Below are 26244 nucleotides of genomic sequence, written 5' to 3' on the forward strand. Positions count from 1 at the left end.
TGACAGAAATACTTAAAAAACAATAATTTTAAAAGGTAGATCTTGATACAGGAAAGCAAACACACTCTGCTCTGAGCCTCACAGGCTATGACTAAAGAGCAGCCTCGGCTGACTGCCTGGCTTGGGCTGCAGAAGAAATTGCTCCAGGACTGAGAATCAGGTTCCAGGGTTTTCCTACTCTCAAACACCACCACCTTGTGTTGAGCTGTGAAATACAGACCACCCAGGAACTTGGGAGGCTGTGCGCCTTCCAGAAAGGAAGGACCTGGTGTGGCACCTCTTGGCATTTTTGGGAGATTATGTCACAGATGAACGGCAGCCACCTCCTTCCCCGGCTCCCGAGGCCCCAGGGAGGGAGCAGCCGAGCTGCAGCCCGAGCTCTAAACAAGAATGCACGTCCAATAAAACCTGCACGTGGTGCCTGGTGCTGCTGCCCCGGCGTCACACAGGGAAGTTCACAATTGACCCAGGAATGCACAGCAGACACGTTGAGAGGTTTATGTACCACACAACACACGTTAAGTGCAGGACGGACAAAACCAAGACATCTGACTCCTTTCCTCTGACTTTGGAGTTGGAATATAAGTTTAGGATTTTCAGCAGAGAAAAATGAAATGGGATCTGTTCAGTTTCAGAAAGCTGATGAACCTTATGAAGCCAGATGCTTATAACTTTAATAAAAGTTTCTCAGTAGGTAAAGAATCGCCTGCAACGCAGAAGACACAAGTTCAACCCCTGAGTCTGGAAGATCCCCTGGAGAAGGAAATGGCAACCCACCTCAGTATTCTTGCCTGAAAAATCCCATGGACAGAGGAGCCTGGCAGGCTACAGTCAATGGGTTACAAAGAGTCAGACATAAGTGAGCAACTAAGCACATAAACTACAACATATTGGAAATAAGGGATGGGGTATTTCTTCAAGAGATAAGTGAATAAAAATATATTGGGAAAAAAAAGAAAATAGAATGGGCATATTTTTGCATCAGGGAGATTTCTGAATCAGCTGATGAAAACCTAGTCTGATGGGGCCTAGCACAAACTTCTAGGGATCTGGTTGGGGAATGGGTTGCAAAATCTAATGAGTTTCTGCACCAGTAAGTACATATGATGAATTCAGGGACCAAAATAATCTACATTCTCAATTTAAAAGAAGGAGGAAGAGAAGGACGAAGAGGAAATATAAATCAGTTGTCAATAGAAGGAGTCCCTGGGACCTAGCTATTGAGGAAACAGTAAACACATGGCATTTACTGGGAGCCACATACTTTTCTAATCACTTAGTATTAACTAATTTAGTCTTCCTAACAACTCTGTGCAGAGGACTCCCATTTACAAATGAGCAACCTAAGGCACAAAGCAGTTAAGTAACTTGCTCAAGACCACATACTAGTAAGTCACAGAGCTGACACTGGAACTCAGGCAGTCTAGCTCGAGTCTGAAGTCAGGTCCTTAACAAAGGGTAGCTAGTTTATTTGGAGAAGGCAGTGGCACCCCACTCCAGTACTCTTGCCTGGAAAATCCCACAGATGGAGGAGCCTGGTAGGCTGCGGTCCATGGGGTCGCTAAGAGTTGGACACGACTGAGCGACTTCACTTTCACTTTTCACTTTCATGCATTGGAGAAGGAAATGGCAACCCACTCCAGTGTTCTTGCCTGGAGAATCCCAGGGGTGGGGGAGCCGGTGGGGGAGACGTGGCTGACGTCTATGGGGTCGCACAGAGTGGGACACGACTGAAGTGACTTAGCAGCAGCAGCACCTAGTTTATTAATCAGACAGGACTAGGTTACTCGCTCTGTCCACCAAAACTTTTTGAAGATAACTAAAACACCATCATTGGCATCATTACAGTAAAGCAGAGAATGGAAAGTCAAGGAATAAAACTTCCTGGTGTTAGAATAGGTAAGAATAAGAGAAATTCTTAGTGGCCAACAGGACCCTGTATTATAAAGCAAAACAACTAGATATATTTGGAAAATGTCAGTGCAACCTCAGAATCTTAAAAAAACACATATTTTCCCCAATTTTGTCACTACTAAAATGGTCTTTAAACAACAGGGTTCTACTGTACAGCACAAGAAATTATATTCAATATCCTGTGATAAACCGTCATGAAAAAGAATATAACTGAGTCACTTTGCTATACCGATACACTGGAGAAGGGAATAGCAAACCGCTTCAGCATTCTTGCCTTGAGAACCCCATGAATAGCATAAAAAGGAAAAAAGATTGAAACTGAAAGATGAACCTCACCCCCACCCCCAGATCAGTATGCTACTGGAGAAGAGCAGAGAAAGAGCCACAAAAGGAATAAAGAGGCTGAGCCAAAGCGGAAATAATGCTCAGTTGTGGATGTGCCTGGTGGTCAAAGTAAAGTCCGATGCTGTAAAGAACAATGTTGCATAGGAATCTGGAATGTTAGGTCCATGAATCAAGGTAAATTGAAAGTGGTCAAACAGGATATGGCAAGAGTGAACATCAACATTTTAGTAATCAGTGAAATAAAATGGACAGGAATGGGTGAATTTAATTCAGATGACCATATTATCTATTAGTATCTACTATTATCTACTACTACTGTGGGCAAGAATCTCTTAGAAGAAATGGAGTAGTCCTCATAGTCAACAAAAGAGTCCAAAATTCAGTACTTGGGTGCAGTCTCAAAAATGATAGAATGATTTTGGTTTGTTTCCAAGGCAAACCATTCAACATCACAGTAATCCAAGTCTATGCCCCATAGAAGAAAGAGATGAAGAAGTTGAATGGTTCTGTGAAGACCTACAATACCTTCTACACCAAAGAGAAGATATCCTTTTCATCATAGGAGACTGGAATGCAAAAGCAGGAAGTCAAGAGATACCTGGAGTAACAGGCAAGTTTGGCCTTAGAGTATAAAATGAAGCAGGGCAAAGTCTAACAGAATTTTGCCAAGAGAACACACTGGTCATGGCAAACACCCTCTTCCAACAGCACAAGAGACGACTTTACACGTGGACATCACCAGATGGTAAAGAATCCGCCCACAATGCAAGAGACACAGGAGACACAGGTTCCCTCCCTGGGTCAGGAAGATCCCCCAGAGAAGGAAATGGCAACCCACTCCAGTATTCTTGCCTGAAAAGGAGATGACAGTCAGCAGTGTGTTTGTAACATCATCAACTGCTCACACAACCTGAAGAGGAAAACCAAGAGCTCAAACTCATCTCCTAAGAGGTGAAATCTTTACCTAGTCTGACAAAGAATGGTAAAGTATTAATAAGGAATATACATATTTTTAATAGTACTAAAGATAGGTCAGTACAGCCCAATGATAAGGGGTCCTGAGTTTGAATCACCTTGAAGCCACCTAGTCCTATACCATAAAGCAAGAAGGTGTCCCTCCAAGAGTCAGCATCCTGTAGGCTTTGCTGCTCAGAAAAGGTATTCCTTGTCCTCTGGATATGAAAGATCAGTGCAACTGTCTGGAAAATGTCACAATGACATTTAGGTTAACTCTAAGACCTTTCGAAGATCTTAAAAACCAAGAACACAAACAATGAAGATATAAATTAAACCCAAGATACTTAATATTTTAGAATAAGTTAAAGTGTAAATGTATTATTAAATCTTGACATGTTGTATAACGGTTTATCTGTTGTTTAAGATGCATGATCAAAAGGAATTCGGCATTCTAAATTTGTAGTGGAATTTAAATAGTTTAGGGAAATTTAATCAACCAAATCTAAAATTAGTGTTTAAATGCTCAAAGAGAAATAGTTTTCAAGCCATTCTGAATGACTTTTTGGATGCACACGGCAGACACGGCCACCCCACCCCCATGCTCTGGATACTCACCAATTCCTGACATGCCTTCATGACTTTTTACCTGGGGGGCTTCCTCTGCCCAGGGCAGGCCAGAATTGCCACAACCTCCTGGAGCAGGCCTCAACCAACTACTGATGGGAGTTAGTGGACAAATGCCCCAGCTTTCAGACCTTCTGGTAAGGATATCTCAGAGCCTAGTGCGCGCCATCTCCCCCGGAAACCCAGGGCAAGTGAGCAGCAGCCGTCCCCAGTGGCAATCTCAGTAAGGTCGTCGGTAGAGGCCTTCATGCTTTCCCTGACTCATTTCTCCTCTCCTCACTGGGGCTTTCAGGGATCACCTCCTAACTAAACTAGCAGACTCACATCCACATCTCAGAGTCTGGGCAACCCAAATGAAGAGAAGAGAGGAGTTCACCAAATCAAAAGCACACATATATGTAAGGCTCTTCTCAAAGCACAGTCCCCCCTTGGGCATTTTCTAATTTCCCAGCAGGGGAGCCGGCTTGGTAACACAGCCAGCCGGGGGAGACGGGAGGGGGTGGGCATGGTCTTGGGTAACCCTCTGCCTCTCCTGTCAGCATCTCCTTCCTGGAACCAGCCTCTCTCGGAACCCATGACTTTCACCAGGTCACTCTCTCTCTGACTCTCACTGTGGAGCTGTGATTCCTCCACAGGGAGCTGTGATCTCAGAGGACAGTCTTCGATACAGAAGTCTCCATTCATAAAGCTAGAGCTGGACTCAGGGGACAGGACAAATGTCCACTTACTCAGCTGTCAGGACAATGAGCCCATGGGCTTTGAGTCTGCTCTCAGGTCCCTCTGGGCCATGAGGGGTTTCTGCTTATGACTTTTATAGGCAGCCCCCCCAAAACAGAGGAAACAAAGACCCTGCTTGCCACCCCTACAAACATGGTGGTTAAGTGCTCAGGCTTACTTATAATTGTCACTTTGGATGGGTTCCTTAACATCCCTGAACCTCAGTTTCTTTAGCTATAAAATGGAGGAAATATAATCTAACTCATCCCTCTTAATACAGAAAAAATGATTGATTGCTTAGGCATGCCAGCTACTTTCTATGCACTCCCATCACATGGACACACACGTAGGTGCCGTTATCATCCTCAGGATCTAATTCTAAGAAACCTTTCCAGGGTCACCCAGCTAATAAGAATGTAGGGTTCAATCCTAGGCAAGTCTGATTCCACTCTTAGCCTCTATGGTATACAAAAGATACAGAAAGTAAAAGCGCCCAACACACACTAGGAGCTTAATTACTGTCATTACTTTCCTGTGTCCTTACTTCACCATTCTCTCCTGGGCTGTCTCTCACTGGGGAAGGACTATAAACGGGACACAGACAAGGAGAGATTCACGGAGCCTTAAATGAAGAGGCTCAATGCCAAGTTCTTAATAAAAAGCCTTCAGAGAAAACAGAAGGCTTCCACTTCTATTAACACCTAAGCTCTTAAAGTTCTTTCAACTCCATAATTTCCTTCCCTGGAACCTCCACAAAATTCCCAAAATGCCTTTCAAAAGGCCATAAAGTCATGAATACTAAATATCATAGAAGTTTTCAGTGAAATTAAGTCGCCTCTGGGGCTTCCCTGGTGGCTCAGTGGTAAAGAGCCTACCTGCCAAGCGGAAGATGTGGGTTCGATCCCTGGGTCAAGAAGATCCCCTGGAGAAGGAAATGGCAACCCACTCCAAAATCCTTGCCTGGGCAATCCCCTGGACAGAGGAGCTACAGTCCATTGAGTCACAAAGAGTAGCACATGACAGTGGTTAAACAACAAGTCACCTCTAAAGTGTGTTGACTCGAGGTCACAGAAGAGAACTGGGTGAGGGGTCTGTCTCTCAGCCTAGCTCTGGCACTGAACTGTGTAACCTTGAGAAAAGCTACCTGCCTTCCCTGTGTCTTTTTGTTGTTATTATTGAGAGAATAAACCTCATCTTGCCTTTCTTAAAGTTGTTGAGAAAATCATGTGAGAGATGTATGTGAAAATACTTGGCAAATTATAAAGCACAACACAGATGTGGGGAATTATCAGTATTCATCAGCAGCCTATCCAACTTGCTAAGAAAATTCCTGAATAAGAAAAATGGGAGCCAAAAAGCAGAGGTGGGTAGCAAGGGGGGATGAGGAGAGTCAGATTGGTAAAGAAAAACTAGCTGTCAGAACCTCATTTTCAATGTTGGCAGTTAACCTTCAATCAATTTTATAAGGCCAGGAAATAGCCATATTTTTAATTAAGTGTCAGCGGTAGGCTCAGCAACATAAAATTTAATGGTAGAGAAGACACCAGCATGAAGAAACATGGCTTCTTACCTCTCCTTCTAAGAAAGATATCTTTTCTAAAAGCTGCAATATTAAGAGTTGTTTCTGCTGCACCTTCTTTTTTAGTGATTCAATCTGGAAAGAAACAAATGGGACATTGTTAATCAAAAATGCAGAACTGTACAAGTTAATCAACTAGAAGACAAGCCTTTGGCTTTCATTCAAACAGAAACTACATTTTGGTTCTTCTGTGTTCTGTGCAACAGTATTAACATGAGGTGCTCCATGGAGAGGGGGGTTCTGTGCCCAGGTAAGCTTGGGACATCAAACATGGTTGTGGAGCTGTTTCATTAGGTTTATTTAGCCTAACATTTCTGCACTGATTTTGCTGTGGAACCCTTAGGAAAACTTCACTGATGCTTTGAGAAGTGCAGACGTAACTCTACATAAAAAATTTATTCAGCTTGAATTTATGCCACAGCCTGTATTTCCAACATTCGGCTCTGTTGGTCCTGTTTGTATGTTTATATTTGTTCAACTAAGTGTCAAAAGTTTTGCTCTGGGAAAAAGGTCACTGTCACTGAAAGTAATAATGAAATTCAGAGGACTGAGGACTCATGAGGCCTGGGGCAAGCAGGGAAGTCCTCTGAAAGACAGGGACTTGAGCTGGGTTTTTTCCCTTTGTTTTTATACTATATCTATCTTGGAGTACCATTTGTTTTTCATTCACAAATCATGTCTCCATGGACAAATTGCAGGTTTCCTAAAAGCAGAGTGTGCTGTACCAGGCCATGTCTTGGACAATAGTGGGAACAGAGTGTGGGTTCAATAAATAACATGTGATTTGGAAGAATGCACTAATTTTCCAATAATTTTTATATGAAATTTGAGCATTTGCAGAACCTTTTTAAAAAATCCCTCTCTGTGCAAAATGATACAATTCCTACAGAAGGGACTCTAGCAATAAGTAAAAGAAGTACAAGTGTACAATTACACTTAACCTTTGAGCCAGCAATTCTATTTCGAGGAATAGATCCTATAGATACATTAGCCAAAATATGAAATGACTTGGACATAGGATTTTAGGCAACACACACACACAAAGACAGAACTCCATCAATAAGTGGCTGATAAAACTATGGTACATCGTAACAATGGATTTCCTTGTAACCTTCAAGAAAAAGTGAAGACCTCTAAAACCCTGATACAGTATATTGTAAAGAATGTATGGTATGCTGGCTTTGGTGTAAAACTGCTGAAGACATATGAATGAATATTTTGGTGTAAAACTGCTGAAGACGTATGAATGAATATGTGCAAAAAGAAACACTACAACTATCAAACAAGTCTTAATATTTACCAACAGGGAGAGGGAGGAAATTAGAAGGAAGAGACAGAAGAAAGACTTTTCTGATAATAATCTTGTTACACAGGTTCAATCTTGGAAGCACATTTTATAGATTCAAAAAATAAGAACCAAAAAGGGGGGAAAAAGTGAATCCTAAAATTTGAAAACAAACTGAAATAAAGGAACTTAACTGTATATCAAATTGGTTAAAAGAAGTAATTCAGGCACTGTTAGAACAAGGTAATTTGACTGGATATTTTTAGTGGATGCGTTCTAAAGATAAAAAGAATTGCAACAAAACTTCTCACTCACTGGGAAAATCTGGATAGTAATGTTAGTATTATATTTTGAAACTATTTGATAGGCTGTATAATAACATTTGGAACCAAGGTCTTTAGTGTAAGAGAAAGAAATATGAGTATGAAATCAAAGAGGTAAAAAAAAAGTTTTGTTAGATTTGAAATGAAAGTATCAGTATGAACTCATAATTTTTGTTTTCTTTTTTAAAAATATACTAGATAAGCCTGAGACACCTTATTCTACCTGAAAACAAAGATATGAAGGGTCTCCCTTGGGTCAAAGACAGGACAATTTGTACATCAAAAAGAGTGTAATTAAGTAAAACACAGGGAATATATATATTTTTTAAAACCCTGAGCATTTTATGATTCTTAAAAAAGAAAAAACAAAGCAGCAACAATTGGAAATGACAGCAGAACCAACTCCTTACTTAGAAACTTGAAGATTTAGAGAAAAGGATAAAGCATTTATCCTGCCTTATTTGCACAAACTGCATGTTGAGATTACTAAAAAAAAGTCCCAGTTTATGAGGAAAGAAGTTTTACTTTACAGAAGAATACCAGGTAATAAATGGAGAAGGAAGGAGAGATTTGGAAATCACCATTGTGTGATACCTAGGAAATATTACTAACAGACTCAAGCAACTTTCATGGACAGATGAAATGCTGAGCAGCAAAGCTGATGAGGAACCTGATAACTGTGTTGAGGGCTGTCACCACCTGAATCCACAGCCAGCCTCACCATCACCCAAAGTGGGATCACCAGATAATATGTGCCCCCGGAGCAGTACAAAATGAATCACCCAGGAAGCAGTCTTGCCTACCCTGACTAAAAAAAGTTGAAACAGAATCCAATCAAGCTAATAAGGAGACAAAAAGTCAAATTCAGAATGTGGGAACATTTATAGGACAGCTGACTTAGTTCCTGCAGTAAGTCACTAGGTCGGGGTAAACTTGAGTTGGGGGCGAGAGGGGAGTAAACGGAGCATGCTCTAGATCAAAGGACTTTAGAAACCTACCAACCAAGTATGGTGGACTTCTCTGTATGCTGATTGGAGCAAAGTACTATTAAAAGACTTTTAAAAGACATTTTGGAAAATGGTATTACAGACCGATATCAAATGGGACGAAGAATTATCATTGATTTTGTTAGCTGTGAAAACTAACATGTAATAATAACTAATTATGATTACAGAAGGAAAAAGTGCACATGCTTTAGAGATGCCTAGTGAAACACGTAGAATGTCTGGGACTTGCCTTTTAAAATAATTCCACAAAGGAAAAAATAAAAGGAAAAGAAGGTGGAGATGAGGCAAATGTGGCCAAATCTTGCTGTTTGTTGAATCTAGGCAATGATTCATTATTACCCTCTTTGTCCTGAGTGAATTAGACATTTTTGTGATAAAATATTTTAAGTTCCACCTGGTGTCAAAAAATATAATACTCCATCATGAAAAACAAACCATTTATACAAAATAGAACACAAGAAACATACTTAAGGAAAAATGTTCAATTTTGATAAAAAAAAAAACTTTAATTAACAATTAAAAACAGTCACTAGTTATCCTTTCATATCTATTAAATTTGCCTGAAACTACCGACTGAGAAAATTGGTGCTAGAAGGGCTGGGAGAGACAGCTATTCTTGTGTGCTGCAGGTGGTGCTGTAAATTAGAATGACCCTTTGGGCAATTTAGCAATAAATATTAAGAGCCATAAAGCTGTTCATACCCTTTGACCTACTAATCCCACTCCTGGGAATTTATCCTAAGGATATAATTCAGATGTAGGAACAGAGCTATATATACAAAGATGTTCTTACTCCTATTATTTATAATAGAGAGAAAATGGAAATAACCTTAATGTCCAGCACTAAAGGAAGTGGTAATAAATTATGGAATATCAATTTGATGGAATATATTACACAAACACTAAAAACAAATCTATTACAAAATGGAAAAGTGTTTACAAAAAGCCTCAAGGGATAGAAAAACAAGAGTTTACAACGATGAAAGTAGAAGCTGGAAGAGAAGTTAGATAAATGAAATCATTCTGCAGTTAGGGTAGGATTACGGGCAAAACAAAAGTTTGTTTTATTTACATTTCCTTCACTTTTTGTAGGAAAATTTGCAGAAATTACCCTTATCGTGTCCCTTTTTCATTCCTTCTTATATTGTTAAAATTCTTAAAAGCTGACTTTTAAAGTCTTTAAATGATAGGCAAAATGTGTACTGAAGTGAACTAAAATACTCCAAAGTCAGGGGTAATATGTCATCAAATAACACAAGTGACTTCACACACACACCAGGTGCACCAGCTCTGAAGTAATCAGTGAATCAAGAGAAGTGAGGGTTACGGATGCCCTCAGGAACAGCTCATAGGAAGAGACCAAGATTATTCTACTCACCTTTTCCCTAGATTTTAGTTTGAAAAAGAAATCAATGCAAAACAGAGATATCATCTAGGGAAAGAGAGCTGAGGAGAGACTTCTGGGCTAATGTTAGTGTGAGGAGGCACCTTGCTCTGGAGGAAAAAATGGGTGTGGGAAGAATGTAAGGGATCTGAAGCTTCTGATGACAGGGCTCAAGTTTTTCAGCAACTGATGCTTCAAGAAGCGATTGTGCTCTTGCACTAAAAATGAAAGCCGTGCACACTGATTTGCTTTCATCCTTGAGCATTTCTCAGAGAAGCATCCTGTACAGTATATTCTGTGGTCAGAGCTGACGTGTTCAGACTAGGGACAAAGGACGCTTAGGCTGGCAGGCAGTGCATGGCAGGCCCCTCATGCCCTACAAGGGGTGCCAACTTCTAATTTCAAGTTATTTCCCTACAGATGTCTGTTCCTGAAGCACACCTCATGCCTTCTCCCAAGTAAGTCATCCAGTTTCTAAACTAAGCAGACTCTCATGTGTCTGGATGGGACTTCCCTGATGGCTCAGCGGGTAAAGAATCCGCCCACAATGCAAGAGACACAGGAGACACAGGTTCCCTCCCTGGGTCAGGAAGATCCCCCAGAGAAGGAAATGGCAACCCACTCCAGTATTCTTGCCTGAAAAGTCCCATGGATAGAGGAGCCTGCCGAGCTATATCCAATAGTTGCAAAGAGTTGGACATGACTGAGCAACTAAGCACGCATGCCCACATGTATCTGGGTTTGCTATTATTCTAGCCAACATATGACTCCCAAGCCTTTGGTTCTTTTCCATAATATCTAAATCACACATTTGTGTGAAAAATGCTGTTATTTCTAACTGCCAACTTCAAAGAGCCTTGACATATTGTCTCCTATATCTTACTCCTATAGTAACAGAAACTGTCAAAAATCAGCTACCACTATGTTATTACTGGTGTTTCTTCCTCCCTAGACTGTCAGCTTCTTGAGAGTAAAGGCCTTGATCAGCTTCATATTCTCAGACATTGAATGAATGAATCAAAGAATCTGTCCATCCATTACTTCTAAACAATCCACCCTGTAGACTTCAGAAACAAAGTTGTTTGGAAGAGACTCTGGGAGGACCAGAGGAACCAAGACAGATTTGCTAAATATATAAGATCCAAAGCACACCCCAAAATTGGGGGCATCCCCAAATCCAGGGAACCACGCAGGCAGTATGCAAGTGAAATCCATTTGGCACATTTGCTCTCACTTCTTGACTCATATCAGTTTGTAAATTTGACCATTAAGAGGTTTATGTACACTTCACAAAACTGCATTTAAATCTAGCTGTCACCAGGTGGTGGTAAATGACCCAAGTTACCAGGCTCAAGTCAAAACATTAAGAAACAAGAAATTAGGTGAAGTCTGGAAAATAAGTGCTTCTATCTTACTTACCCAAGAATGTCATCTTGTTGCAACAGTTAAATTTAAATATCAAACAGCAGGGGGATTTCCCTGATGATCCAGGTGAAGAATCCACCTTCCAATACAAGGAAGATGGGTTCAATCCCTAGTTGGGGAACTAAGATCCCACATGCCACAAAGCAACTAAGCCCACGGGTCACAGCTACTCAGCCCAGGTGCCCCAACTAGAGATCCCACAAGCCACAACTAGAGAGAAGCTCCCACACCACAGTGAAGATCCTGAGTACCTCGACTAAGACCTGACACAGCCAGAGATCAATTAATTAATCTAAAAAATCAAACAGTAAACCCTCTTATAGAACAAAGGGAAGAAACCCATCTTGGTAAAATCTAGAACCTTTTACTTGATGCTAACTCACTGAACTGATGTCTAATTTTGTCTTCATTAGCAAGTTGTTTTTTTTTTTTAATTTTTGTAATTCAAACTGAATATATGTCTTGTAGCCTAACTGATCATGCAGGAACAGGCCAGTTTGATATAAGGCGGGTTTAGGGGGTCATCTAGTTTTTAAAACGGTAACAGCTTTTCTTCTTTAGCCACAATTGAATTACCTGGATAGATGGTTGGAGCCAAGCAATCCCTTTCAACTGTAGCCACACACTGGAGTCACCTGGACCAAGTCCACTTCTAGGCTCTACTTAGAGATGCTCTCTTACTCAAAAACCCTCCCAAGCTTCTAAGCAGGAGGGACAAATTAGGAGTTTGGGATTTACACACACACACTACTATATATAAAACAGATAACCAACAAGGACCTACTGTATAGTACAGGGAACTATCCTCAACATCTTGTAATAACCTATAATAGAAAAGAATTGGTTATATATAACCAAATCACTTTGCCGTACACCTGACTCTAACCCAGCATTGTAAATAAACTACACTTCAATAAAAGAAAACAGTAACAAAACAGAACAACCCTCCCAAGCGGTCTAATGTTCCAGCTCCCTAGTGTGGACATGAGATGCTTCTGCTGTGGTCCCACTTTATCTCCCCAGTTTCCTTTCTTGCCAGCTCTGGCCCACAATGAACCCTACAAAGAAGCCACTCCATCCTCTGAGTGTGCTGTGAACACAGTGGGACCTCTGCCCCAGCTGGTGCCTTCACCAGGCAGGGCCTCCCACCCTCCATCCGCTTCTCCACCAGGAAATCTGCCCGCAGGAGTACTCCACAGTCACTTCCCGGGCTAGCTCTTGCCAAGTCCTCCAGGCTGCCGTTACATCTGTCTCTGTTCATTTCAGCCCTTCAGGCAAACCCCTGGCAGGAACCATCACTGCCACCACCATGGTGTGTTTAGATCTTCCCCTTGCACAGACAGCAAGCCCACACGGTACAGATGCTTAGTGTATCGATCATCTTACATGAAAGAGCAGTCCTCTTAGGAGGTGAAGTCACTGCTATCCATCCACACATTTTTATAAACTGCTTTGGAAACAGATTCCTATAGTGAAAGGATCCCTCCCGATTTCTTTCAAAAAGGACCTTGTATGTCAACCATACTAAAATGAAATTATACAAAAACTCAGTAAGGTCCTCTTATGGATTCACAACAACCCCCGGAGGTTGCGAGGCTTGTCAGCTTCCTGGAATTTTTCACATTGGTGACAGACACGAAAGACACGGGTCATTTCGTGTTAGATGTCAGAATGTGATATAGCCTATAATTAAAAGAATGTGAATAGTACCCGACTGTGCAAGACTCATGAAACATAACTCAGTACGGAGGTTGGCGATGTGGAGAGAAATGAATGAATATAAGAAATACAGCAGCAAATAAGTATTAAATACTAGATAGCACTTGATACTTTTTCTTTAAGAGATTATGCTTTAGGGTGTTTTCTCTTACCAGCTGGAAAATGATAATATACATACATCTGCAAATGCCTTTCATAAAACAGGAGATACACTGTAACGGAGCATGATATAGAAGGTACATTAAAACTGACTGTCACAGTGAATTAAATTGTTTAAAATTTTCTAAGAGTAAGGAAATTAGATTCTTTTAATCCAAACTAAGTTTATGACATTATTGTTTATTTCCTCTGAAATTTGTTTTGTTTTCATTCTAATTTTAAGAATAGCCAAGGAAAGTAAACCAAGCACTTTTATTCAAAATCAGTGTGATGGTTTGTATTTGTGTGTGTGCTTATCATGAAACTCAACACATTAATAAAAAGTTTCCAAACCTCTATCACCAGTACCTCTTTCTGTTACTCTTTCTAATGGACTCATAAAGCCATTAAGGTGAATGTTATAGAACCCTAATTTGACATGAAAGATGTTAAAAATAAAGCAAGTTATAAAACAAACAAATAAATAAAAAAACTTTCTACTTTAAACCACCTTGGTAAACAAAGAAGTCATTTTCCCATTGAAAATATACCAAAAATGGATACCTGCCAATCAAAGTCTCTAATCAAAATGAGAGAACCAGAGTTCTGAATTCTAGGTCAAAGAGAAGCAATACGATACTTGAATATGAGTCTTTTTTGACTTTTCATGGGAAATGCATGCTGTTCAATTATTTGAAAATTTGACAGAAAAATAGACTGAAGATCCCTATTATTGTTACCCACAATGAACCTCCAGTTACCCAGAGACCCAGTGGACTGACTGGGTTACAGCTGGCACAGGACAGGCAAGAATCTTCTAGAACTCACCTGGGGTTTTTATCACCTCCCCTTGCTCCCTCTTGTCCTAACCCAGCCTAGTTTTCAGCTCAACATGCTGTGATCTGGCAAATAGTTTTCTCCAGTTCTCTCAACAAAATAGGAATCGTGCCTGATGCCCAAACACCTCACCATGAAAACTGAGAACAATTGATATCTAATACTCTTCCTCTGAAAAGGTTTTTTTTTTTTTTTTTTTTGCTACAGTTTCTCTTAATTCTATTTTATAAGTGCTATAACAGTTTAATTTCAGAGTTATGTATTTTTTAAGTGCATTCCCTTTGGTAAAAACCACCACAGAAAGAATTTAAAAATAAGGTTACCTTCTTTTCTTAAAAAATGATACAACACAGGGACCTATGACAAGACGCGGATCTGCCCTGCACTAATGCAGCATCAAAGGACAGTTTAAAAAGGACACGGAAAAGGGTACATTATCTCATTTTGGGGGGAGCGCAGGGATGAGTTAAGGCCACAACAAAATGAAACTGAAAAATTGCTAAATGAAGCTCTGAGTGGGGAAAATGAAAAATCAATGAAGGAACGGAGGGAAAAAGGTACATTTTTCATCTTCATGATGTTTGATTGGGTTTGGAGAAATTCATTTTCAATTAATGTGTCTTGTGGCATTCAGCCAGGCCAGATATGAACAGGGCACACATTTTAATCAATTTTTTTCTATTAAGTTTGAAGTAATATATAATCATAGAACTATACTATTCTAAAGGATCAGTTGAAACTGGCTTCTGCGGTAAAGTAATCTAATTTGGTTTGATTTCTATCTTATATTAAAGATCACCCCACTTCTACTGAAGAAGAACCAGCCCCCTGAATCTCCTGGGTACCCACTCATAACTGGACTATACAAACATCAGTGAAGGATGGATAAACTGGAATCCCAATCTGCGGGCATTCTCTGGAATCCCAATCTGCGGGCATTCTCTGGCAAGGAAGAAAAAGAGCATACTGGGCATCAGGGCTTTTGCTGGCTTAGCTCGTTATTCTCAGAAACAACCCTCAGAGTCATTACCCCCATAGACGAAGGAACTGGGGTTCCTAGAGTTTCGCTGTTCATGCACTCCTCGACGTCAGCGGTGACCCAGTGCTAGGTTCCAGGAGCGCGGCCGTGAGCCAGGGAGACCTGTCTCCACTGGCAGGGAACCAGCACATGGAACAGGAAGTGCACGAGTTCGCACAACAGGGGAGCAGGCAAGTGATGTTTGGTTCCCCTCCCACCCAGAGATGGGATGCACCGGCCATCTGCGGATGGGGTGAGGGAAAGGTTCAGACCACAGGACTAAGAGGGAACCAGCCCGTCCCAGCTGGCCTGGAACTTCCTAGGTTTTAGTCTCATGTGTCAGGAACCTTCTCATTTGCAGGCAAACCAGGACAGTTGGTCACCCAAGAGCTTGATGCTGGCAGGGGTGAGACCTAAACCCATGTCTCTTTGATGACAAGGCCTGGGTTCTTCTGTTCACACCAGCCTGAGGTCCAGAGGGTGGCCTCTGTCCTCCCTGTGATGACAGCCTATCTCGGCAGTGCTGCCTGCAAATTAGGCCAGGCAGGGAAGAACACTGGCAGGCAATACCTTCTTTTACAAACAGTATGCTGGGGCCCCACGTCTTAAGCCTGGTCTTTTCTCTTCCATGACTTTAGAGGAAGGTGAGGTGGGAAAGCAGGAAGGAGGGTCCTCTAAGCTTCCCTGGATGGACACAGTATCTGGGACAAAAGACCATACACTGAACAGGAATATCCAGGGAGAGAAATGTTTCCAGCTAAACAATCAGAGGATGTACAGGCAGAACTCGTTTTACTGCACTTCTCTTTATGGTGCTTTACACATACCGCATTGCTCACAAATTGAAGGTTTGTGGCAACCCTGTATTGAGCAAGTCTGTCGGCACCATTTTGCCAACAGTATTTGCTCACCTTGTATCTCTGTGTCACATTCTGATAATTCTCACAATATTTTAAATCCTCCACAGCAGCAAAAAGATTACAACTCACTGAAGGTTCACAGGATGCTTCTGTTGTTGTTGTTTAGTCGCTTAGTCATGTCTGCCTCTTTGAGACTCCGTGGACTGTAGCCTGATAGGCTCCTCTGTCCATCGAGATTCTCCAGGCAAGAATACTGGAGTGGGTTGCTATTTCCTTCTCCAGGGGATCTTCCCAACTCAGGGATGGAACCCACATCTTCTGCACTGGCAGACAGGTTCTTTACCACTGAGCCACCAGGGAAGCCCCAGATGATGGTTGCTGCTGCTGCTGCTAAGTCGCTTCAGTCGTGTCCAACTCTGTGAGACCCCATAGACGGCAGCTCACCAGGCTTCCCCATCCCTGGGATTCTCCAGGCAAGAACACTGGAGTGGGTTGCCATTGCCTTCTCCGAGATGATGGTTAGTGACCAGTTTTTAGCAATAAAGTATTTTTAATTAAGGTCTATACAGTTTTTGGCAATGGCACCCCACTCCAGTACTCTTGCCTGGAAAATCCCATGGACGGAGGAGCCTGGTGGGCTGCAGTCCGTGGGGTCGCACAGAGTCAGACACGACTGAGCGACTTCACTTTCACTTTTCACTTTCATGCATTGGAGAAGGAAATGGCAACCCACTCCAGTGTTCTTGCCTGGAGAATCCCAGGGACGGGGAAGCCTGGTGGGCTGCCGTCTATGGGGTCGCACAGAGTCGGACACGACTGAAGCGACTTAGCAGCATACAGTTTTTTATACATAATGCTATTGTACACTTAATAGACTCCAGTATAAACATAACTTTTATATGCACTGGGAAACCAAAAAGTTCATGTGGTTCACTTTACTGTAATATTTGCTTATTACAGTGGTCTGGGGCCCAACCTTCAGTATCTGTGAGGTAAGCCGGTATACAGAAGCACCCAGCTCCACATCTGACACAGAGCTGATGCTAAAAAAAGGAAAGTGGTTTAAAAAAAAGTTCCTATTGATAGATGTGCACTACTATATACTAAATAGATAACTAATAAGGACCTACTGTGTAGCACAGAGAACTCTACTCAGTACTCTGTAATGACCTACATGGGAAAAGAACCTTAAAAAGAGGGAATTATGTAGATGTATAACTAATTCACTTTTCTGTACACCTGAAACTAACACATCATTGTCAATCAACTATATTCCAATAAAATTAAAAAAAAAGATTTGTTTACCAATTGTGTCAATTCTAAGACAAAACAAAACAAAAAATAAAGGAGGCTTCAATTAAACACACACACACACACACACGCAGGTGCACATTACACAAACACATGTTCCTAAAGTTCAGATGCCCTGGAACATGGACCCTCACCTGCACTGACCAGGACTCTCCAGGGAGCCTCTGAGCTGCCCTTCTTGCCCCTCTCCTCTCTGAGTCTTCAAGAAACCCCTGCCAGAGGCATTGGCAATGGGGAGCCATCGAGGAATCAGGAGCTGAGAAATAAAGGATGTTTTCTCGGGTTGTTGCTGCTAATCCACCGCAGTTAGGCTCAACCTACATTTCCAGTCTCTTCATCATTCCTCCCTGTCATCATTACAGTGCACTCAAACTGGAATATTGCTCACTGAACTCACCCTATACTTTCTGGCCTTCATGTTTGTGCTTTAATTGATTCTATGTCTAGTCTGGCACGTCCTTTTCCACCTACTCAATCCCTGCTACAAAAATCTAACCCATGCTGCAAGACCCAGGCAAATATCATCTCCTCCCTAAAGTTTCTCCATGCACACTAGAATTAGTGAGTATTTGCAGGCACTGACCTACGCCCTTAGGGTACATTCTTTTCATCAACAACGTCTGAAGCAGGCATTATTATCATCACTCACATTTTTTGATAAGGAAATTAAATGTTGGAGAAGATAAGTAAATTGCTCAAGATATAAAGCCCAGTGAGAAGCAGAGGCAGGATGCAAAGACAGATTTAATTTACTTGACGCCTACAAACTTAACCACTGTGTTCTCCAGTTTCTATGTCCTCAGCAAACAGCTCATTGCCTGCTCAACACTTACATTCTGCCTTGAGTTATAACAGCTTTAATGTCAACCAGAAAATCCTCTGAGGGCTTTGAGGACTCAGGTCTGTCTTTGCATTTGGTTCATAAAAAGTGCTTCTTAAATGTTTACTGACTGACCCATCAGAAACGCGCTCTCCATAAACAGGGCCTAGCTCTTCGTCACCCCCACTCCCACTGCTGTATGTGAAGGGCTGACCTTCCTGCAAACTTTAGCACAGAGGCAGGGGAATGGGAATATATAAAGACAGTGGTGCAAAGGAAATTACTTCAGCTTGATAAAGGCTGAATGAAAAAAGTCAGTGGTGGAAGGATGGACTATTCAATGAATGGTGTTAGAGAAACAAGCCTTCCATGAGGGAATAAAAGGTGAAATTTCTATTCATACTATATACACAAAAAATAAATTCCATACAGATTACTCTTTATTTGTTCAATAAAATTTATTGAGCACTTGCTATATGCCAGTGACTATTTCAAGTACTGGGGATACAGACATGAATGAAACAGACAAAAACCACTGCCCTCAGAGAGCTTACATTCCAGTGGAGAGAAAGAGACAACACATAAGCAAGCAAAACAGGTAAGTGTAGGATATATCACAAGATGATAAAGTGTTATGGAGAAAAAGAGAGTAAGGAAGAACGATGGGCAAGAATGTGGCGGGGGAGGGGGGGTGGTGGTGATTACAGACCTAAAAATGAAAAACAAAACTCTAAAACTTATGACAAACAGACACACAACACAGCACAAAAAGACTGATAATTTTATAACAATTTTTTTAAATGTATATATTGTACAAAACCCCATAAACAACCAAAAACCATGAACTGGGAAAAGATAATAGCATGCAACTATTTTGATAAACAACTAATATTGGCAGTATACAGAATTCCTACAAATCAGCAGGAAAAAAGAAAAACCACCAAACAGAAAAATGAACAAAAGATGTGAACAACCAATTTATAACAATGGGAGCTTGACTGCTGAGAAGTTTAGGGTCAATTTCTCTAGTTGTAATGAGTAGTTAACAGGCTGATGCAAATTAAAACTAAGCCAAAGAAATATTTCACAACTGGCTAAAATTATAGTCTAAGAGGTGGTGAGGATGTGGGGAAATCTGTCCTTACACATGACAGGTAGAAGTCTATGCACACTTTGGAGAGTGACAGAGGTGAGACTGTGCCAACCCCAGTCCCTGGCAATTCCTCCTCTAAGTTTATTCCCTCGATAAGCATAGACACATGTACAGTATTGTTTGTAAAAGAATAAAAAATTGGAAACAAGCTAAATGTCTATCAAGAGGATACATTATAAGATATTCAGACAGTGGAATATTAGAGAGCCATCAAAATGAATAATTAAGATCTAGTATATGGAACAACACCAAAAACAAAATTGGGGAAAAGAGTAAGTTTCAAAATAAATACAATAAAATTTATTTATACACTATATATAAAATTTTACACAGTTTTATTATTTATTTGTATTTTGTCCACACAACACAGCATGTGGGATGGTTTCCCGACTAAGGGTTAGACCCAGGCTCCTGTGATGAAAGCACCAAATCCTAACCACTAGGGCACCAGGAAACTCCCAGCATACCTTTTCAAACACAGAAACTAAGCTATATATTGACAATAAACATATGTGCGTGTAGTAAAAGCAGAGAAACATGGTCTGGATAGAGGCCAGTTGCCTCTGAAGGAAGCGCTAGGGCAGGATAGGGTGGAGGGTAAGAAGGACAAAGAATCGAAATGGGAGGAGTAAAATGAGAATGTCTTTAAAGTTCTTTATTTAGAAAAAATACAAAATATGCCAAAATGTTAATATCTTTCAATTCCAGAAGACAGTACATGGGTTTTATTTTTATTATTCTCCATATTTAAAATTTTTTCCAGGGACTTCCCTGGTGCTCCAGTGGTTAAGGCTCTGCATTTGCAAGGCAGGTGGCACAGGTTCAATCCCTGCTTAGGGAACTAAGATCCCACATGCTGTGCAGTGAGGCCACAAAAAAAAAAATTATAATTTTTTCCAACTGCTAAAAAAATAAGCAAAGAACAAGGCTAGCTTTGGAGTCAAAAATCTGGGTGTAGACCTAGCACCATCATCACTCGTGGAGAGGCTGCTGGCAACTTATTTTTTTAAGACTAAGCTTCAGTTTCCTGTACCAAAATATGGTGCCAGTAATACCGCCCACAGAGAATTAGCATGGCATGGGAGGCCTAGATGCACAGCCATGCAACACGATGAATACCCACTCTCTGAGAGTTACTCGGGTGAGAAGCACTGTCACAGAGACTGCCACAGACAGAATGTGAGCTTCCAAGCCTCTGAGAAATATATCTGAGCCAATCAGAACTGATTTCAACAAACAGAAGGTGGGTTCAATGACATTTACAAAGAAAAGACCTTCTCCCTTGAAAGGACAGTTCGAATCGTGAATACATTAACCAGTACCAGCAATACAATGAACCTGCAATATTTCAATAATGCATAGAAAAAAGGTTTACATCTGTGTGAGCTTTCTGACGCCTTCTAAAGCCTTCACATTTTAGATCAAGCATCTAAGATTTTTAAATCAAGAAGTGGCTAATACAGTGTTAAACACCAGAATTGAAAACTGTAACATTTTCAATTACTGTAAATTCGGCCTCAGCTTGTGTGTAGTATCTCCTTTGGGTCGGAGTGTGAGCGGCCCTAGGACAAAAGTATAGCCTTAAAAAAGAGTCCAAGGCTTAGGATCCAATTAAGGGTTGGGAATGGAGTGGTAGTGTGAGTGGGGGGTGGGCAGGGTTTGAGCACCTAACTCATGTTTGATGTAGTAAGTCAAGTTCACACCATATCGCTGTCCTGGCAGGAGCAGTAAACTGAGGGACATGGGCAAAGGCAAGAAGGAGCAGATGGAGGGAGGTCCTGAAAGGCAGGGGACCCAGATCTAAGGAGGTCCCCAACCAGCCCAGGAACCAGCATCAGGCCAAGGCGGAGGTACGTGGGTCATCTAGTTAAGGCAAAATTTCGGAGGCACTCTCAGGGTCTCACAGACAGTCTCAGCCCCTCACTCACTCTCTGCCCCACAACAGAAGGCTCATCTGGCCCCAGGACACTGCCCATGGCCCAAAAGAGAGAAGGAACTCCCAGGGCAGGGCAAGAGCAGACAGTCCTAGGACGGAGGCCCACATGGGTGCCCCACTTTCTCTAGAAGTCATTACATTCCCTGGTTTGATATTATTTCACTTTTTGAAGCTGAGTTGTGAGTCTACTCCACTAGAACAAATGCTAATAACTTTTCCACCACAGGTTTGAAAAACACGAGGGCAGTAATGGAATCTCTAGAAACAATGTAGGTCCCTATGCTAGAGTGATATCTAGATGAGCAATTCTCAGATCCGACTCCAAGCTCCCTGGTGGAAGCTGGGAAACCCAGCAGAGTATCTGGGGATCTGCATTCAAACAGAACACTGGCGGGGAGTAAAACCACATCACCAGTTCACTACTTAAGTGCAAAGTTATCCATGTGCTCCCTTTCTGCTGCACAGAAACATCTAAACGGAAGACCAAAGCCAACTACTGACCAGAAGGCATTTACCTGCCCACTTGGCCACAGAGAAGTGGATGGAGTGGAAAAAACTACCCAACGTCTAAATGACACCCACCCCCTTGATGAATTCACTCCATCACTAGGCTAATACCACCCACCGACTATTATTACCACTGCTGCTACTACAATTCTCAGCAACACTGTTTAGTTGAGATACCAGGGCCTGTGGCTGTCTCAAGGCCTCTATAAAAATACAGCATGCATGAAGTATATTTCACGTCAATGTATTGGGTGGGTCAAAAAGTTTGTTCAGGTTTTCCCATAAGATGTTAAGGACATTTCAGCCAAATACATTTCTCTTTTCATCAGATAGACTTCTTTTCATGAAGTGAGTTGAGCTGTGTATTCATGGATGGAAGCAAACCAAATGTACTTAAACAAGGAGAATGCTAAGTTGACTAATGTTGTATCTTGATTCAGCACTATGACATCCTCAGGGCCACTTCCCACATACAAATATAATCAAGCGACAGTGACACTTGGCTGCTTCTGTATTTCCTGGGGTGTGATCAGGTGGGGAGCACTTCCTCCTGGAGCACTGGAGTTCTTCAAGCCTGCTTCCCATCTCCTTGGCAGGTGTCCTTGATAGCTTTTCCATAAATAAGGCTTCAATCTTCAAGATCTTAGGACCAGCCTCCACCTGGCACTTTAAAATTATATTTTAGTACTATCTTTCACCACAGTTACTTCTTTGATGTCTAGGAACCCATGTTGCTAGAAATACTCGGTGGGTCTTGGAGTTCTCTTGACTCTGTAGTGTCAGGCCATGGAAGCTGAGGTTACAGAATGTGGGTGTTTCCACAAAGAGCCCTACGTCATCACATTTTCCTTTCAATAGCATGTCTTTCGTGTTTTGTTCATCAGCTCATCACACACACATACCACCTCTTCCCAGCAGAGAGAGTACAAGTGTTCTTCTAACCACGAACAATGAAAGCAACTGCTTTCAACCCGGAGCAGGCTACCATTTTGTTATCTTCCAAAGAGCCGGAGACTAAATCTGGAGAAGAGCTCGTGGGACATGATCTGGAAACAGGGCAATTGAGCGGGTTAGGGTTGTGGGTTCATCGTCGCGGCTCTTTTCCCTTTCCCCCAGGTGGCTAATTTTCAATGAGGGAGAGCACTCTGAATCCTCTAAACAGAGGGTACTTGGTGAAAACGTGTTTTGCATTGTACATTTCAGCACACCACACCACACAAGAATTTTAAAATAAATTGTGTGCTAACAAATGGCAGATCCATTTAAAAGGGAAGATTCTCGGAACAGAGAGAATTTGAATTTTTTAAATTGCTTTCCTCCAGATAATTTTCCCCTGGGCAGAAAGCTGCTTTGATTGGCAAGGGACTGGGCCTTGATGAGAGCAGGGAAAGAGGTGTCAACGCCCTGTTGACTGAAGATATTTAAAGATATGTCAGGTGTTCACTGCTCAGGCTGTAGGTTTCTTGCAGCCGTGTGCTCATCCCTGATCTCCTGTGTCCTTTAGCAGCAAGCTAAAGAACTCTACCTGATTTGAGACAAAAGACCCACACCCAAGACAGCTTGGCAACAGAAGACTGAAGCCCAAGAGCAAGGATGACTGGAACTCAGCTAACGCCAGACAGTAAGATCCATGAGGGCAGAGCCACTATCTGCCCTGCCCACCCCCAACTGGTGCCCGGCCCCAACAAAGAGAAAGTACAGGCAGGGATCTGGTAAATGGATGGATGAGTGAGTTTCTTCATGACTGTTATTTTTTTCAGTGCCTCTGTATTTTCTGGAAAACTCTTAAAAGTCTAAAAGGGGCATATTTGGGCGCGCGTGTGTGTGTGTGTGTGTATCTATTTGTCAGATCCAGAACTAGTCAGAAGAACTAGTGGTGGGAAGGAGATGACCAACCCCTGATAAACAGCACAAAAGGAGACTTAACTGAGTACAAAGATCTAGCTAAGTGGGGGTATCTGCTCTCACACTTCACAGAAGATACTCTGTATCTTTTCTCAATGAAGTTGACCCAATAAGATATATACTAATCCTTCATTTCAAAAGGGTGACTGGAACTTTTACAGCACAGATCCCTGTGGAAGTGTACTGTCCCATACAATGAAAAATTATTATTGGGCTAAGGATGGCAATACCAAGATTGGTTAATTTTTATTTAGTATATTATTAAGAAATTACACTCCAGACACGACTGAGCAACTTCACTTTCACTTTTCACTTTTATGCATTGGAGAAGGAAATGGCAACCCACTCCAGCGTTCTTGCCTGGAGAATCCCAGGGACGGGGGAGCCTGGTGGGCTGCCATCTATGGGGTCGCACAGAGTCGGTCATGACTGAAGTGACTTAGCAGCAGCAGCAGTAGGAGTGGAAGTAAATATACTGCTTAACATGTCAGGATTCAAAGAACCTCAGTAATAATACCTAAATGTTTTGAGAAGAAGGAAGCCTATCATTTTAATAAACTTAATTTCTTCACAGACATTATGACTCAGATGACAGCAATAATGGACAGGGACTGGATTCCTACCCCTGTTGAGTATGAACCCATCACAGGGACAGGCTTTCAGACTTTATGGAAGAGAGGGAAAACTGTCCCTAACACTGGTGACACATAAAGGTTGCCTCTATCTTCCAGTCAAATTTGCCTCCATGTCTGGGTGGCTGGAGTTCACAGACAGAAAGCACTTCTCTTCTCAAGCCAGAGTGAGGACACCACATGACTAATTCAGCCATCTAGATTTTTCAAAATTTGGTCCAAATGACTAATTCAGCCATCTAGATTTTTCAAAATTTGGTCCAAATGACTAATTCAGCCATCTAGATTTTTCAAAATTTGGTCCAAATTTAGTATATATTAGCTGATTTCATGCATTATGCAAAGCAGTGAAAAGGCTGAGACCCTACCAACAGCACAGCCTAGTAAACTATAGAGAATCCTTTATACAAAGAGCTTCAATCTCGTCTTCTCTCCTTATAAATGCGTACCTGATTAAGGGCTAAATACCTTTCAGGGCAGCCAGTACTACAAATGTTTCCTTTATGTTGAAAGTTGAAATGTGCATCTTTGCAAGTGCCACCCAGTGGCTTCAGTCTGGCTTTGCATTGCAATACAAAGGAAAATATATTACCTCTTCTCCATGACAGTTTTCCTAAGATGTGAACTCCCTTCTCACGTCTCCCCGTGGCCATCACCTGTCCAAGTCCTTCAACCATTCCCTGGATTACTAGAGTTCTAATACTTTCCAACCTCATCCTGGACTTCTCAGTGTGCTCACTTGTCCCTTTTCCATGTTTCTAACTTTTAAAAAAAGTTAGAATTGGCTACAGTGATTGAGATTTTAAACCATCCTCCTGTTGTATGAGTTAACACGGTGTACGGGACAAATACCTTAATTCTTATTACCTGATAGAAGTAATTTTTAGCTTAAATTTAGAATTAAAGCTTTCTTTCTCTTTCACCTAACTGAAACCCAGCTGGCCCCAGCTGGCCTCTGATGATGCCATCCTAAAGTTCAGCCTGTGATTTCACTTCAATGGCTGGGTCTTTCAGACCACATCATCGGCACTTAGAACAGCTATATTTGGGAGATATTACATCAGAGACACTAAAGCAAGATATGGACAGTGATCTTTAGATGCTTCCTCATTTGCATATATAAATACTCCCCCGTGCTGTGCTAAGTCATTTCAGTTATGTCTCTTTGCAACCCTATGAACTGCACCCTGCTAGGCTCCTCTGTCCATGGGATTTTCCAGGCAAGAGTACTGGAGTGGGGTGCCATTGCCTTCTCCAGCACAACCTGGGAAGCCCTAATTATTCCCCTACTGCTTTCAAATCAGTATGTTTATTAGATTCCAGAAGTAACTTAGAATTCTAAACTTGAAAATGTCTTTTTAAAAAGACCAATCAGGGCTTCCAGCGGTCAGTGGTAAAGAATACACCTGCCAATGCAGAAGACACAGGTTCAATCCCTGGTTGGGGAAGATCTCAGGGCAACTAAGTCTGTGTGCCACAACTATTGAGCCTGTGCTCGACAGCCCAGGAACTGCACTGCTAAGCCCTCAGGCCACAATTACTGAAGCCCACACACCCCAGAGCCCATGCTCCACAATAAGAATGAGCCCACGCACTGCAACCAGAGAGTAGCCCCTGCTCGCCGCAACTACAGAAGCCCCACAGAAGCCCAGAGCAACGAAGACCCAGTGCAGCCAAAAAATAAATAAATAAAATTATTTTTTCAAAAGACCAATCATTAAACCCTTATAGACAAAAACCGAATCAGAAGCCAATGCACGTGAGGTTTTGTTCACCATTCTCTAATGTTAGACAGGGAAACAACGCAGACAGTACCCTGTGGTGAGGCGGGAGAAATGGAGTATACCA

General features: G+C 41.7%; 1 protein-coding gene across 3 annotated transcripts in view; it reads right to left on the bottom strand.

The window, feature by feature from the left end:
* Positions 1 to 26244, bottom strand: part of MYZAP (myocardial zonula adherens protein) — a 111785-nt gene that overhangs the window by 30678 nt on the left and 54863 nt on the right. For 2 of the 3 annotated variants that reach the window (XM_061431166.1, XM_061431167.1), the window contains exon 11: positions 6128 to 6211. In XM_061431166.1, coding sequence (XP_061287150.1) covers positions 6128 to 6211 — 84 coding nt within the window. Of the gene's footprint in view, positions 1 to 6127; positions 6212 to 18702; positions 22906 to 26244 lie in introns of those variants that run through there. The other variant, XM_061431168.1, reaches the window with a different exon arrangement.

The sequence above is a fragment of the Bos javanicus genome, chromosome 10, assembly GCF_032452875.1.
Source record: "Bos javanicus breed banteng chromosome 10, ARS-OSU_banteng_1.0, whole genome shotgun sequence".
NCBI lineage: Eukaryota > Metazoa > Chordata > Mammalia > Artiodactyla > Bovidae > Bos > Bos javanicus.